At 49.6% G+C, this 14734-nt stretch overlaps 1 protein-coding gene across 1 annotated transcript; it reads left to right on the top strand.

Moving 5' to 3' along the window:
• Positions 1-2299: 2299 nt before the first annotated feature.
• TLNRD1 (talin rod domain containing 1) lies at positions 2300-3849 on the top strand. Its single transcript, XM_009903898.2, has one exon. It carries the CDS (start codon positions 2304-2306, stop codon positions 3369-3371), a length of 1068 nt encoding a protein of 355 aa, XP_009902200.1. The 5' UTR covers positions 2300-2303; the 3' UTR covers positions 3372-3849.
• Positions 3850-14734: the final 10885 nt, after the last annotated feature.

Consider the following 14734-nt stretch of genomic DNA (forward strand, 5'->3'; position numbering starts at 1 on the left):
CATTTTCCCTGCCGAATTCCAAGGACTGGTAACCTGTGCACAAAAACAAGGACAGGACCATGCAAGACACATATGAGACACATAGCAAGTTCATCTTCATTGGTTTTAAAAAATGGGGTCAGGGCCAGTGCTGAGGGAACATTTATATGTAAATAAAGATGCAGTCACAGCCCACACCGTTTGCACAGCACCACTTAGGACTGGCAGGAGCTTGGGCTGTTGGCCAGCGCAAAGCCAGCCTGAGCCCCCCGCTGCGGCAGGGAAGGCCCCGCTGCCGACACCCCTGTGAAGCTCTTTGCTCCATCGCCGCACCGACGGAGACGGCCAGTGGAGACTTTTACCTAAAGCCTGGCGGTCGGCAAAGGGCGCTGGGTGCGGCGGCCCGGCGCTGCCAACCCGCTGCTCCGCGGAGCCTCACCGGTGCTGAGCGAGGTGGGAGCCGGGACCGGGGCGGGCACGGTGACCAGGACGCCGCACTCACCTGGCGGGCTGCCCGGGGCAGCGGGCCCGGCGGGAAACGGCACCGAGACGCCTGTGCTACGGCGGGCTGGGACGGCTCCTCAGCTGCCCCCGCGACAGCTCCTCCGTCTCCGGTATCCGACTGCACGACGCACTCCCGCCCAATCGGGGCCGCGGCGGCCCACCCGCGCTGAGCTCATCCGGCGGCCCCGCTCCGCTCCCTTTCACTTTCCTCCCACCGGCCTCTCCCGCCCTGCGCTCCCCCCACGCCGTTAATTTTTCACTCCTCAGGCCCCCGCCCGGTGGGGTTCGCTCCACGCCCGCAGGGCTGCGCGATCGCGGGGGTTGTTGGGGACATCGACCGGTGCCTGCCGGGGGCTCGCGGCCGCCGGGCAAGCGATGCCGAGCGGGCGATGCCGGCCGCGGCACGGCGCTGCTGCCCCCTCCGCCGGGGAGGAGCGAGAAGGCGGCGGGCGTAGAACGGGGCGGCGGGGGGAGGGCAGGATTTAAACGAAGGGCGGTGACACCGCACAAAAGATTTCGATAGGCTTAAGTGAGGTTACAGCAAAGGCAACGGGGAGGGGGGAGCCTCCCTCAGAGCCATGCAGCGTCTGGCTGGCAGATCCGCCGCAGCCGCCTCTTCCCAATAGTTTGTCTGAAAGCCTGAGAAAGGGGATTTAAAACAAGATTTCCTCCCCCGATTTCTTTTTTTCCCCCTTCTCGTTTCGTTTCTTTTTGTTTTTATTTATTTTTTTTTTCTCTGGGAGTTGGCGACTCAGCCAGAAAACATGGCAGGAGGAGCGCAAGGCCGGGCGGGTCGCAGCATCCGCGGCTGCAGCCTGGAGCCACCACCCTTGTTTGCGGGAAGAGCCTAAGTTGGTGCGGCGGAGGTCACAGCGGGAGCCGGGCGAGGAGGGAGCGGCGGCGCCGAGTCTGCGGGGCCCTGGACGAAAGGGCATGGACCGCGGCGGCGGGGAGCGAGCTTGCAGCGGCCGCGTGAATGATCGAGGCAGGAAGGCGTGAGGCAGCAGCAGAAGGAAGGGGAACGGATCCCGCCCGCCCCCAGCACCCGGATCCGGTGGATTATTTTTTTTTTCCCCTCCCTCTTTAATTTTTTTGCCTTTTCCGCAGCGGTCCCCCCGTCCGGCTCCTTGCGGTGCCCCTGCTCCCCGGCCCGGCGGCGGGGTGCGCGACGGGACTGTGGCGGCGGGCGGGCCACACCCTCCGCGGCGCTTCCTGCGAGCCGCCGGCGCGGGGCCGCGGCAGGCGCGCCGGGGGCGGCACATGGTGCGCAGCCGCCGCCCCTCCGGCCCTTGCGAGCTGCGCCCGGCTGGTGCTCGCCGACCGGAGGAGCCGGGGGCACCGTAGCAACTTGAAGGGCTGTGCCCCTGTCCCAACTCCGTGCGGCTGCTGGGCGTCTCTGAGGTATTCCGTCTGGTGAAGGGAACTTTGCGCAGGATCCCGCACGGCCGGGAAGCCGGAGAAGGTGGTCAAGGGAGGGAAGCCACCGTACGAAACGGAAAAAAAAGAGAAAAAAAATCCTGTTGAGCTAAACGATGCTGGAACGGGGCCCGGGGGCTCCCGGCGAGCGCCGACCCGCCGCGGGAGCGCCGTAGGAGCGGAGGCTGGCGCCGGAGTGGGGCGGGCGCCCCGGCGGAGCTCGCTCCCCGCAGCAGCGGCAGCCCCGGCGCCCAGAGCCTTTTCTTGCCTCCCGGCGATTAATGGAATGATGTTGCGGAAAAGGCAGAGCGATCCTGCCGGGCTCAGTCGGGACTGCTCGGGCGGCGGTGGCAGAGGCGGTGGCAGCGGGGTAGCGAGCGGCATGCGAGTGCCCCCCCGACGCTATGGCTAGCGGTGGCTCTGGCAAGTCCAGCAGCGAGGCGTCTGGCGGCGGCATCCCCAGCAGCAGTTCCCTGCAGAGGAAGAAGCTCATCTCTATCTGCGACCATTGCAAGATCAAGATGCAACTGGTGGCTGATCTGCTGCTGCTGTCGAGCGAGACCAGGCCAGTGAACACAGAGAGCCTGTCTGTCTTCGGTGAGTCCTTTGAGAAGTGCAGGGACACGATCATTGCCAGGACCAAAGGACTCTCCATCTTGACCCATGACGTCCAGAGCCAGCTCAACATGGGACGCTTCGGGGAGGTGGGGGAAAGCCTGATGGAGATGGGGGAGCTGGTGGTCTCCCTGACTGAATGCTCTGCTCATGCTGCCTACCTGGCTGCAGTGGAGACTCCGGGAGCCCAGCCTGCTATGCCTGGCTTGGTGGATCGCTACAAGGTGACCCGATGCAGGCATGAGGTGGAGCATGGCTGTGGGGTCTTGAAGACCACCCCGTTGGCTGATATGAGCCCTCAACTCCTGCTGGAGGTTTCTCAGAACATGTCCAAGAACTTGAAATTCCTGACAGATGCTTGCGTGCTGGCCAGTGAGAAATCCAAGGATAAATTTGCTAAGGAGCAGTTCAAACTCAGTGTCAAATGTATGAGCACCAGCGCTTCAGCCCTCTTGGCGTGTGTCAAGGAGGTCAAGACTTCACCCAGCGAGCTGACCAGGAACCGCTGTGTCCTGTTCAGTGGACCCTTGGTGCAGTCTGTCTACGCTCTGGTGGGCTTTGCCACTGAGCCCCAGTTTTTGGGTAAAGCTGCCACCATTAATCCGGAGGGCAAAGCTGTGCAAACTGCCATCCTAGGAGGAGCCATGAGTGTGGTATCTGCTTGTGTGCTCCTGACCCAATGCCTCAGGGATATCGCCCAACACCCCGAAAGTAGCACCAAAATGAGCGATTACAGGGAAAGGTTGAGGAACTCGGCTTGCGCCGTCTCAGATGGCTGCAACCTGCTATCTCAGGCACTAAGAGAAAGGTCTTCACCCAGGACTTTACCGCCAGTCAACTCCAATTCTGTGAATTAACCCCCACATCTTCTGTTTAGATCCCAGTCCTTGCTAAAGGAAAATAATATCCCACCTCCTCAGCCCCTTTTGTATACCAAAGAATTTGCTTGGATGAGCCCAGTCCTGTGATTTCGTGTGGTGGAGGAGCAGAACATCCTCAAACTCAGATGTACTAACAGGGGTAGCCAGTTGGGGCTGCTTTTTGTTTAATGCCAAGCAAGTGTCTGCAGATCAATTTGTCTTTATTCAGCAAGGTCTTCACACAAATGGTAATAACAGCTGTTTTAAGAGGTTTTATATTTGGGGAGGTGGGGGAATATCTTAAAGATGAAAAAAACAAAAACCATGGAGAAGAAAACAAAAAGCTTTAATCGCGCTGGGTGCGGTTTGTAAAGTTTGTCTTCCGAGATTGCCCTTCTAAATTCCACTGTTTGGTTGTGCAGGAGAAAAAAAAAAAAGGTTACCTCAGTTTCTCACTCACTTTAAAAAAGAGAGAAAAAAACAAACAAAAAAGACAAATCCCAACAACAACACCTGGAGGATGGATGTGGCTTTGATTGGGTTTGCTTTTGTTTTGTCTGACTCTTTTCTTTTGCATCAAGTGTTAGGTTAGGAGTGCGTTCGGTGTGTGTAGGAGTGGCAGGGCTGGAGGTTGTGATGATGTTTGCCATGTGTTGATTTCCAAACTGGGGGAAAAGCTACTGTGAGTAAACAAACAAACAAGAAATTACACTATAACAAAAGTGATTTCCCCCCCCGCCCCCTTTTTTTTTTCCCCCTTTTTGGTTTTTTTTTTGGGTTGTTTTTTTTTCCTTTCCCCTCCAATGTCAGTTTTTATCTTGCATGTACTGGAGTATTTATTTCATCTATTAAAATGTTATGTTTCTCAGATGTCCTTCTGTCAATCTCTCCATACTGGAATCCTGGAACAGCCAGGCCTGTTTGCATTGTATGTCATTTCCCCCAGGGAATGGGTGGTACAAGTGGAGCTGTGGTTCTAGGCAGCAGCCTGCAGGCTTCAGTTCAGTTCTTTGCCTTTCCTGAATGCTGGGCCCTCCCCCCCGGACCCCCCTGCTCCTCTGTAGCCATGTCTGGGGGAAGCTGGACGGCGCTGTGCCTTGGGATGGCTCTGCAGAGCAGGGCATGGGCTCCCTTGATTTGTCTTTATCAGTATTCTGTGATAGCTTGTCAGAAGGTTTTGTAGTTTAGCTCTTGCAGATGATGTGGGCCATCTGTGTTAAATTTGTGAGTTTCTATGTTAATTTATTATGGGTTTCTTTAAGAACTTTGCTGGCTAGCCCTACTTGGTCTGTCTGTCTGCTTAGCACTGTGAAGGTTTGCTGGAGTGTGCCCTTTTGATGCCTCAGAGGTTTTGTGTTGGAGCTCCTCAGTACAGGTTTCTGTCAAAGCATTTGGAGTTTGATGTCGTAGAGAGCAGGAAAAATCGATTAACTTCTGAGGCCTGGTCCACCTCCAGTTGAATTCCCTGGAAACTGTGAGTGGACCTTAGGGCATACTGCAGTAGTTCCCCTAATTGCAACCATTATTGTCTTTTTCGGACTGGTTTTTTGTGGCCCCATGGGATCTGTTGCCTTCTGTATGTTCCGTGAAAGGTAAATGGAGGAGCAGGTCTTCTGCCCAGGAGGCTTTGTTTGTCTTCCCAGTGCTGTTGCAGGTCTGCAAATGGAACAATGTTGAAAGCTCTTGGAGAAATGTGCCTTTAAAATGTTGTTACCATCATTTAAACATTTGCTGTACAAGTGCTGTCCTATTTATCCCTTGAAGAAGCAAACCTTTTGGGTTTGGATGTGGAGCAGTCCTGGAGCAGTGGGAGTCCTTCCTTTTCCAGGGTTATTGTTTCTCTTGCACGTGATGCTTTGAGTTTGGGAGGGGAGTGACCATTGCTGTGCAGTAGACAGATTTGGCCTGTTGAAGGAGACACAAGCTAAGCTGTCGCACCAATGTCTTCAAAGTTAGAAAGAAATCACTCCTTGGCCCCACCTAGAGTGGACCTCAGCATTGGGTTGTGTTTATTTTTCACTGAAACTTTTCTGACTTGAGGGAGTTGTATGATGAGGACTTCTCTCAGTGGAACATCAGTCCAAGCTGCATTCCTCTGGGCTGTGACTTTCTCACGATGGTGACTCGGCGTAAGCCTGGCAGTGCATGCTGCAGAGGCACACTTGTCTGCATCTGTGTGGGTTGCTGTGAAAGTTCCCTCACTGTTCTTTCAGAAAGAATTAAGTGCACACAGGCTGTGCTAACCTGGGCTCGTGTGCCCCCGCAGCTATTTCGTCAGAGGCTCTCGTGCATGCACGCACAGGTTTCCCATCTGGATGGTAGGAACAGCTGTAAGGACTCCTGAGGGATTCCTAGGAGGCCAAGGCCATCTACACACAGGAAGATCCTGTGCCTCTGGAGCGTTTGCTGTTGTCTGCTCAAGTGTCCTTTGTATCTCCCTTCTTTGCAGCATGTCTGTGAAGCCAGGATCCCACCCCAGTCTTCCCTTCCCTCTTTTCCGCAGCTGCACTGAGGGGAAGGAGGAAAAGGGGACTGAGCAAATGGAATGCTTTCAGGATGTGCTATCTTCTGTGGCTGCAGACAGGAGGTGAGGAACTGGCTCCACCCTTCCTTTGCATAGATCCTAGATGGTGCAGAACTTCGTGTGGGACGTGCAGGGATGGTGCTGAGGAGGCTGCAGGGCAGTGCTGCTCAGGCAGGGTCCGGGTACAGGGCGGCATCCTTCAGCCCTGCTTCTTTTCAGTGGCTGTGACCTGCATTTGTGAGGGCTGCTTCCAGAGAGAAACCAGAGGGTTCTGAAGGGCTGGGTTCTGAAGGGCAGCTCTGCAGGGTGTCTGACAAAAATACCTAACATCCCACCAACTCTTTTGATGTTCCTGCTTAGTTTTTGGTGCTGCTGAACTTACTAGATTCCGTGTGATTCGTTTATACATTACGGAGGTGGTATGGATCACAGTGCAGCCACCTTATTGCCTCTGCATATGAAAGGCAGTCTCACTAATGATGGGGCTGCCGATTTCTCTGCAGATTCTCCCTCCCTTTCTGGTGGTATTTTGAAGTGAACCACGTGCATGTGTGTATATAAAAACAAGTATGGATCCTGCTACTCCTTTTGGAGACAGGAGGAAAACAAACCACTCTAGATCTCTCTTTGCCTTTGGGGGCAAAAAAAAAAAAAAATCATAAAATATAGCCAGGCTTTGAAACAGGCTGCTTAAATAAATAAATATGCACATACATACACAAATAGTAAATCATCAAAGTACCTTGCTGCAACACTTTAAAATAACAGCAATTCTAACACTTCCAAACCTTCAGTCCCTTCTTTCTAGACTAAGGCAGCCATGCTCTCCCTGGCCTCAGCTCAAGAGAGTGTCAAAACCTGTGCTAGTCACGTCATTAGCACAGCAAAGTTTTGGGTGTTTTCTTGAAAGAAAAAAGCTTTTGATGCAAGCAAGTCCATCAGTTTTTGTGCAGTTAGCAAATGATTAACAGGAGGCAGTCTGTATGTACACATCATGCCATTTGCTGAGCTGGGGGAGCACTTCCCCTCCTGAGCGTGAACACAGATCTGTTTTCAGAGCTGTGGGGCCGCACTTAGATCCATTGTATGGTGTGAACACTTCTGTGGGTTGTATTCCTATGGCATATTAATTCTGCAAGATATTCTGTCAGCATCTCACTTTGTGTGTTTGTTCGCTTTGTGCTTTTCTGGGACAGGCACAATCCCTGCTGGCCTGGTTCTCAGGGTGCAGCTACAGGACACATTGAGGTCACTGATCATCACCTGGCATTGTACATTAGACTTCTGTTGCCCAAGTGCTCACCCAGTTGAGGGCAGCAGGCAGTGTGACTGTCAGCACAGGCTCAGGCAGCTGGAGACATGTTTTGTGAGCTGCAGCCTTGGTGATCTTGGCAGAAGAAGACAGAGTGTTTCGGGGTGCTATGTCATGTGTGATCAGATCCAGTAGTGTGTTTAATGAGAGGGTTAACTCCTAAACATCTCAGGCAATGCACATCTGTAGCCTAACCCAACACTATCCCCACCAAAAGAGAATTAAGCTTCTTTTCCAAATGTACCAGTTTTTTAACAGGGCAGAAGTTGTCCCTTCTGTATTGTCTTTGTGGTTGATCTTACCTTTGGGCTGTGGCTTCATCCTAGCGACGTTCACTGTTGATTTCACATAGCAGCTGGATCTCCAGATTTGAGAGGGGAGCAGTGTTTGTTGGGATTCTAAAAAAAAAAACCACAACCCAATAATATTTTGTGTAAAGGAACCAGTAAAGTAACAGCAAAATGCTGCTGAAAAGCAAGTACACTATTTAAAGGAACTTGCAAATGTAAATCCTTGTTATTTTTCAAAACTAAGGGGAAAAAGAAAGACCATGGGTCAGATAATTCCCTTCACTTTTTACCACAGGAAATGATCAAAGTAGCAGAAAATCTGCTCTTTTTGGCCAAGCTTCTGTCAGAGACAGAAGGGGTCGAGCCAACACATGGTGTATGCAGCCTTGCAGCAAGAGGGGATGTGGCTGATGAGAAAGGAGGTGAAAGCAGGGAAAATCTGTAGGGTGATACCTCCTGTTAAACCCACAGGAATTTTCCTGTTTTAGATAAAACAGAGGCTGATCCAATAAAGCAAATCTCAGACAGCACAAGATGTCTCTCCAGGCTGTTAGATGCTGACAAATGAAGACCTGGAGCTAGGAGAGTTTGGGATACTCGACATCGAGCAGCTGTGTTGCTGCAGGGAACCAAGGGCCTCTGGTATTGCCCTAAGGTGTGCAAGCAAAGAGGTGGACCTGCCAGGAGGGGCTGGTGGGGAACAGAGAGGTTTGGGGGTTTGCTTTGTTTGTTTGTTTGTTTTTTTCATTTGGGGGGGTTGGGTTTTCCCTTCTTCACTACAAAGCTCTTTTCTAGACTTTCCAAGCGGAAGCAGATGGTAGGAACCAGTACATTTTACTTCTTTTTCTTGCTGTCTGTGAAAGGTGCCAGATGGGCAGTGAAAAAAGAGAGAAATTCTCTTCCTGTAGCCCAGGGAGAGTGAAAATGCAGAGCCTGAAAGCTGCCCTGTCCTCGCAGGATCACCATAACATGTTTTGTGGGTGCCCACTGGTTTCGCTTTCTGACTTTTCTTTAAATCCCAGTGGCAACTTGACAGGGTCACCAAGACCATGAACATATTTCATGCAGGACAGCAAACCGCTGCTGGGTTTGGATCATTCACAAACAGGCCAAAAAATTATACAGGCTAGGCACGAGGTGCAAGGTCAGAGCCTTCGCAGGAGTAACTTGGAAAATGAAAAGCTGTGTGCTCCCAGAGGTGTTTGTTTACTTGGGAATGATGAATTACCACGTTTGTACAGAAGAGTAGTTCAAAGCTCTGTTTAATTAACATAATTAGCAGCAGTATTTTGAGCCTCTTTCTTAATGAAGATGGACATCTCTGGATGTGAAGGGCCTCATCCATGACTCAGTGCAGCCTCTGTAATTGGATATTAAACTTGTCCACAAACTATTGTAAAATGCTAGGGGTTTTGTGTTCCAAAGCAAGGTTTTATACACTGATTTTCATTAATCTGCATCTTTTTCTAGAACTGGTTTTATTGTCCTAGAGAGTCCTTTGAACCCAGGGGGGGTTTGTTTGGTTTTTTCAAACCCATACAGTGTCTGATGCTATATTCCAGCAAAGTCAAAAGCAGCATTTCAGGATTAATGCAGAGATTCCTGGGGTCTTTTGTCAGCTTGCCAGACCCTTGTTGCTGTTCTAACTTAATTTTTTATAATTTCCTTTTATGTTAATAAAGGCTTCTTGTGGCTGTAAAAAATGGAAGCTGCCTTGCTGCACAGCCAGCCTGGTTCCTATGTAGATACTGTTTGGATTCTTTAGAAATCCTGCTGGTTGCCAGATGGAGCTCTCATAGGTTTTATGTTAAATACTTGGAAAGCTAAAGAGCTTGATTTTTCTCTCCTCCCTCCCTTCCTCTCCCAACAAAATAAATAAATACTTGAAAAGTGATTACTAACAAGTTCCTTCACTTCAGTTTTAAAATCAAATTAGTCTGAAGTGAAGTGACTGCAAGTCCCAGATACCTCTGAGCAGTTGGGTTTTGGCAAGACTTGACTCACTACCAAGATGTTAAAGCAACAGTTTCTCTCCAGGTTTGTCTGAGCAGCAGGGACCAGAGAATCCTAAAAAGCATAGAACACAGCCCCGAGTCCTGTAGCATTTCTTACAGGGTCTGGGCTTCAGATGGAAACCCCAAGACGCTCTGAGGCTGCAGTGGCTGCTAGGCTTGCTGGAAATAACTTGCAGGGTGTGGTTCAGTGGTATGCTGGGCTGCTGCGAGCTGCTCCTAGCCCTGAGTTGGTTTACCCAGTCTCTGGATGAGCTCCTGTGCCTCCTGCCTCCCTGCTCTGAGCATTGAGGTGAGACAGGGAGGAGAGATTCAACATCATGCTCTCCATCATCAGCTTGGTGCCTCAAGGCTGTGTACAAGTTACCCTCCTGGCACTAAGAGCCCATGCAGATGCTGTGGTGGACTCCTGATGGGGTGGTTTGAAATAGGTTCTATTCCCTGACCTTTGGGGGTGCTTCAGTCTTCATCCCACTCAGTCAGCTGAGTTCACAAGGCTGGCATTAGTCAGCAGAGCCAGGCCAGGTCTGGTTGGCCTCGGTCTGTATTTCAGCAATTGTGAGGCTTCATGTGGTTGAAATTCAGGCAAACTGCTGGGCCTGGGGATGCTTCTCAAAGGAGCAGTGTGGGTTGGGCACTGTGGTGTTGATGACCTGAGCATGAAATGCTCAGTGTATGGTGATGAACAAATATATCCAAGGTGTCCCTCCAGTTCATGCAGAAGCTGCTTGGGAAACACTAATCACAATTCTGTTGGCATCGGTTGCCAGGTGGTCAAGACAGTAACTCTGTCCTCTGAGGTTATCTTTTTAAAGTACAGAGTGAAAAAAACCCAAACCGAAACCACACAATACCCTTTCCATAGTCCTCATTTCCCAACCCCCCAGCACATACTGATTCTGAGTGGCTCAGATGAAGTGTGGGAAGTGCCTTGAATTAGCAGGTGTGCTTTGGCCCCTGTTTGCTTTCTGAACATGCTCACCACAGAAGAAAGTGTGAATCTAAGTCAGGTAGACCCCCATGTGCAGTGAGACAGCTGATGGGCACTATACCACCTCTGAACTGGCATGCAGTTAGTGCTCTGCTCTGGTTTAAATGCTTCAGATTTAGCTGATGTTTAAAAATTCACTATGGAATCAATCTTTTCTGGCAGTGCTAGATTCATAGTTTTCCTAGTTCAAAAAGTTTATCCCCTTTTATCATATTAAAGCAGCCATTAGTCTGAAACTTCAATCTGTGTGCCTGGCTTAAAAAAATAAAAGGGAAATTGAGCCCCACGTTTCAGTTTTAATATTTGTGAGAGATTTGAAGCTAATGGGTTGACCTATTTTTAAATTACAGAGCCTGGAAACCAGTGGGTGTGTTCTTTTTCATGTTGAAATGAGCTATTGTTTTTCTGCTCGTAATTAAAAGCTCCCTCTTTAGCAGCTCAGGTTGGTCCTGCGCTTTGCGAGAAGACCTGCGAGCAGAACTAGCTGCATGAGGTTTCCTTAGCCCTGACTTCAGGCATGAGCTCCTCCAGAATCTGTCTTCTTTTGTGACTGTTTGTCCCAACAGCCTGGAAATGGCATCAGGACAGGCTGAAGAGCAGTTGTTGAAGTGAGTGGTACAAGCTCCAGAGACATGTGAGTAATGTCTTTGAATCTTCACGGGCAGGTGCTGCTGGCCAGGGCACGGCAGGCTGCAGCATTCCTGAAGAGATACAGTGAAATACAGGCCTTAAAAAAAAAAAAAGCCTGGGAGCAAGAGAGGGCTTTTCCCAAATGAGGGTGAAATTTATAGTTTTAGCGCAAGAAAAGCTCATAAAATACTTGGTCAGAACTGTAAGAGTATTTAGAGGCTTAATTCTCCTGGATTTTCAGTGGGAGCTGCATGTCTAGATGTGGACCTGGTCATTTGTGGTGGACTTTGAAGGCCTATGGTTTTAAAACTAATTATAAGATGTTATGGTAGAGTTTTACTGAAGCTCTGTAAAGCCAGGGAATTGGCAGTTCAAGTATGAACAGGGAGCGTAATTCTGTTGTTGCCACCCTGACCTTTCTGTATGGGTTAGAAGCTCTTGCTGGCCCTGCATATGCCCTGGCTGGCAAGCTGCCAGAGCCCCAGCTCGACCTCACTTGTGTTATGGTTGCCAGATGCCAGCATCCAGCACTTGCTTTCACAGCAGCATCACAGACTTCACTTCCCTCCCTCCACGCTGCTCCTGGTGCAACACCCAGCTGTGGAGCAGAGCTCCTTTTGTGCTCTGTGCCTGTTACCCTCATCTAGGCAGGGCACACCTATCACAAGCTCGCATTAGAGACATCCTTGTGCCCTCTGTGTGCAAATCCCAGCTACCTGCCACAGACAACCTGTCAAAGTGGGTCTGGAGGAGCTGCCTACAATCCATATTCCCTGGCATTGTCAGGGCTGTCCAGAAGGAGTAATCTGACATCAGGTATTTATGAGGTGGTGGATGAGCTGGAGACCATGAGATGTAGGTTAGTGGTTAGCTTCAAGTGGTATCAGCTCTAGGTGCCACTTCCCAACAGAGCAGTATCTGGGCTTCATGTGGCATTTTCTGTCTCTTTTCAGTCACTGTCCTGTCCTGCTAACATTGTATATCCAGTTAATCTGCAGCTTTTGAGTTCAAGAACAGAGGAGGCATCAGGGTTTATATTGCTCTGCAAAATCTATTCATTGATCAACCTTCTACAACTTCTCTATATTGCACTCTGAGCCATCTCTCTCATCAAAATTATCTCATTTTTCTCTCCAACTGGAAAAAAGACAACAAAACAAAAGAGCAAAGCAAACTTATCTAACCCCTTTTGCTTGGTGTGTCTATCCAGTTCCCTGCCTGCCTTTTACAGACAATTTTAAGATAATGAGATTAAAATAGCTGGTTTTGACAAATAGTTTTACTCCTAAATTTCCAAGTCATGGTCTGCAGCTTGTAAGCATTTTGGTTTGTGTGTGCTTGAACCCACATCTGTTCACTGGGGCAGAGGAGAGGAAGAGGCCAAAAGGGCAAATGCTCTCCTTTGGTTCACTTCCAGGATTGTGCTGGAGCACAGCTGCTCTGGACACTGAGCATCCTTCGGATTACCTGCCCAGCACTTTGCAGTCACTTGTGCTGGGGAAGAAAAGCTGTTGAAGGACCCTGTTAGTACATGATGTTTGGTTCTGTTTAAGACAAGAAAGCTCCAGTACAGAGTTATCTGCCAGTTCTTTATAAGACCCAACTAATCTGGCAAAGGAATTGCATTAATTCCATCTTGTTTCCTCCACTGTGTCATTACAGAACAGAGAGCACAGGCTGCACTTGTGAGGGGGTGAAATAACTCACACATCTTTGAAGCCTTCCTTCTGAAAATGATTGGGGATTGTGGGAGGCTTTCCCTGGGTGCTGAATCATAGAATCATTAGGGTTGGAAGGGACTCCAAAGATCATCTAGTTCCAACCTTGCTGCCATGGGCAGGGACACCTCACACTAGATCAGGTTGCTCAGAGCCACATCCAGCCTGGCCTTCAAAACCTCCAGGGATGAGGCTTCCACCACCTCCCTGGGCAACCTGTTCCAGTGTCTCACCACCCTCATGGGGAAGAACTTCTTCTAACATCCAACCTGAATCTACCCATTTCTGTTTTCATTCCATTCCCCCTAGTCCTATCACTCCTGACACCCTAAAATGTCCCTCCACAGCTTTCTTGTAGCCCCCCTTCTGGTACTGGAAGGTCACAGTTAGGTCTCCTCGCAGCCTTCTCATCTCCAGACTCAATAGCCCCAATTCCCTCATCTCTGCAACTGGTCAGTGGTGCTCAGAAGCTCGAGGAGAGCAGAGGTTAACAACTAGTCAGTCTGATAGACACCCCATAAAAAGTCCAAGCAGTTTTTCAAAGCTGTGTTTTCACTTTCACTACAGTTTTACCTGGTTTTGTTGCTGCATTCATTTTGTGTGACTGCTGGACATTGCCTCCCCTGCACGGTGACTGATGTCACTCACGAGGATGCAGCTGATGGTTCTGGATCCTCCTTAAGGCTGTGATCTGTGAGATGTTGCACACCCTTCGTTGTAAGGCTGTACTCACTTTACTGCAGAGGTCTGGGGTGGTCACTGATGTCTGGAGAAAACCACTCCTGTCAAGAGAAGAAAAGAATTAAGAATCCCTGCAGAATGATCAGAGCACATCTGTAGGAACGTTCTGCAAGATGGGTAACATCCCATAACTCTGAGCTAGCCCTGCTTCCACAAGAATATTATTTTACACTTAATGAGAGCATTTAAAGAATTCTGGCTACCAAACAAAAAAAATGATAACCTGCATGATGCCTGAAAGCCTTCCCTGGTGTTCTGTTTCTGTTCATAGTCTAACAGTTTAAATGCATTTTGATGCCAAAAAAAGAGAGCAGGGTGTTGTGGTTTTTTTAATCTGTGGGAAGAAAACAAAGTGACAGCATCTGTTTTGGTTTTCAGACATGGACTGCAAGCCAATCAATATCCCTTTTGCTCCTTACCTGCTGTGTAGCTGAGTTACTCCCCTTCTTTATTGCCCTCTAAAGTGCCTTTTGGCTGTTGATTTGCATTGACATCCTCCAGGTTTATTTTAGAACAGCCTTCAGCTTGTGTCTGTGCTTCAGTCCTGCTGACTGTAAACTCCTCCTCAGAACTAAACAAGCTGGGTAGTGGCAGAGTGACACCCGCTTCCCTGTATTGGAAAGGGAAGAGCTGGCACTCTGCACAAGTTGAACCTGGGCATTCCAAAGGCTGTTGCATTTGTAGCAGTGTGTTTGAGGACTCTTGCAAAGCTGAAGCCTGCCGTTTTCCAAGGGTTTCATTTTATCACCGTTCCAGGCAGTACAAAATCATCTTTGTTTGCTAGAGCAGGTTATTTGGGAATTAAAGCCTTTTAGGGTATGCTTGGCAAAAATGATCCCTTTAGCTCCAGTTTGCAGGCTGAGTCTTACCTGCAGATCTGAAACTGGGCTGTAGAGGATTAGCATGTTGAGGGTGGGGGGGGGGCAGGTGCTGGAACACCAGGTGAGATCTGCAGTAGCTGACATTGGGGTTGCTGACATTTGGCAAAGGAACAACCATTGACTGATTTTCATAAGCAGCCTATTAAATTTGGTTTCGTGGGTGCAATCCCCCCTTTTTAACTCCCCTACCTTTTCTTCTCTTGGTTTGTACTTTCTAAACACACAGCAAATACTCCATGCAAATGTGACCCATTGAGGTTG

The sequence above is a fragment of the Dryobates pubescens genome, chromosome 17, assembly GCF_014839835.1.
Source record: "Dryobates pubescens isolate bDryPub1 chromosome 17, bDryPub1.pri, whole genome shotgun sequence".
Classification (NCBI taxonomy): domain Eukaryota; kingdom Metazoa; phylum Chordata; class Aves; order Piciformes; family Picidae; genus Dryobates; species Dryobates pubescens.

What these genes read in the sequence shown, in the direction of transcription:
- TLNRD1 (XM_009903898.2), top strand. Translation starts at nt 2,304, where the DNA reads ATGGCTAGCGGTGGCTCTGGCAAGTCCAGCAGCGAGGCGTCTGGCGGC.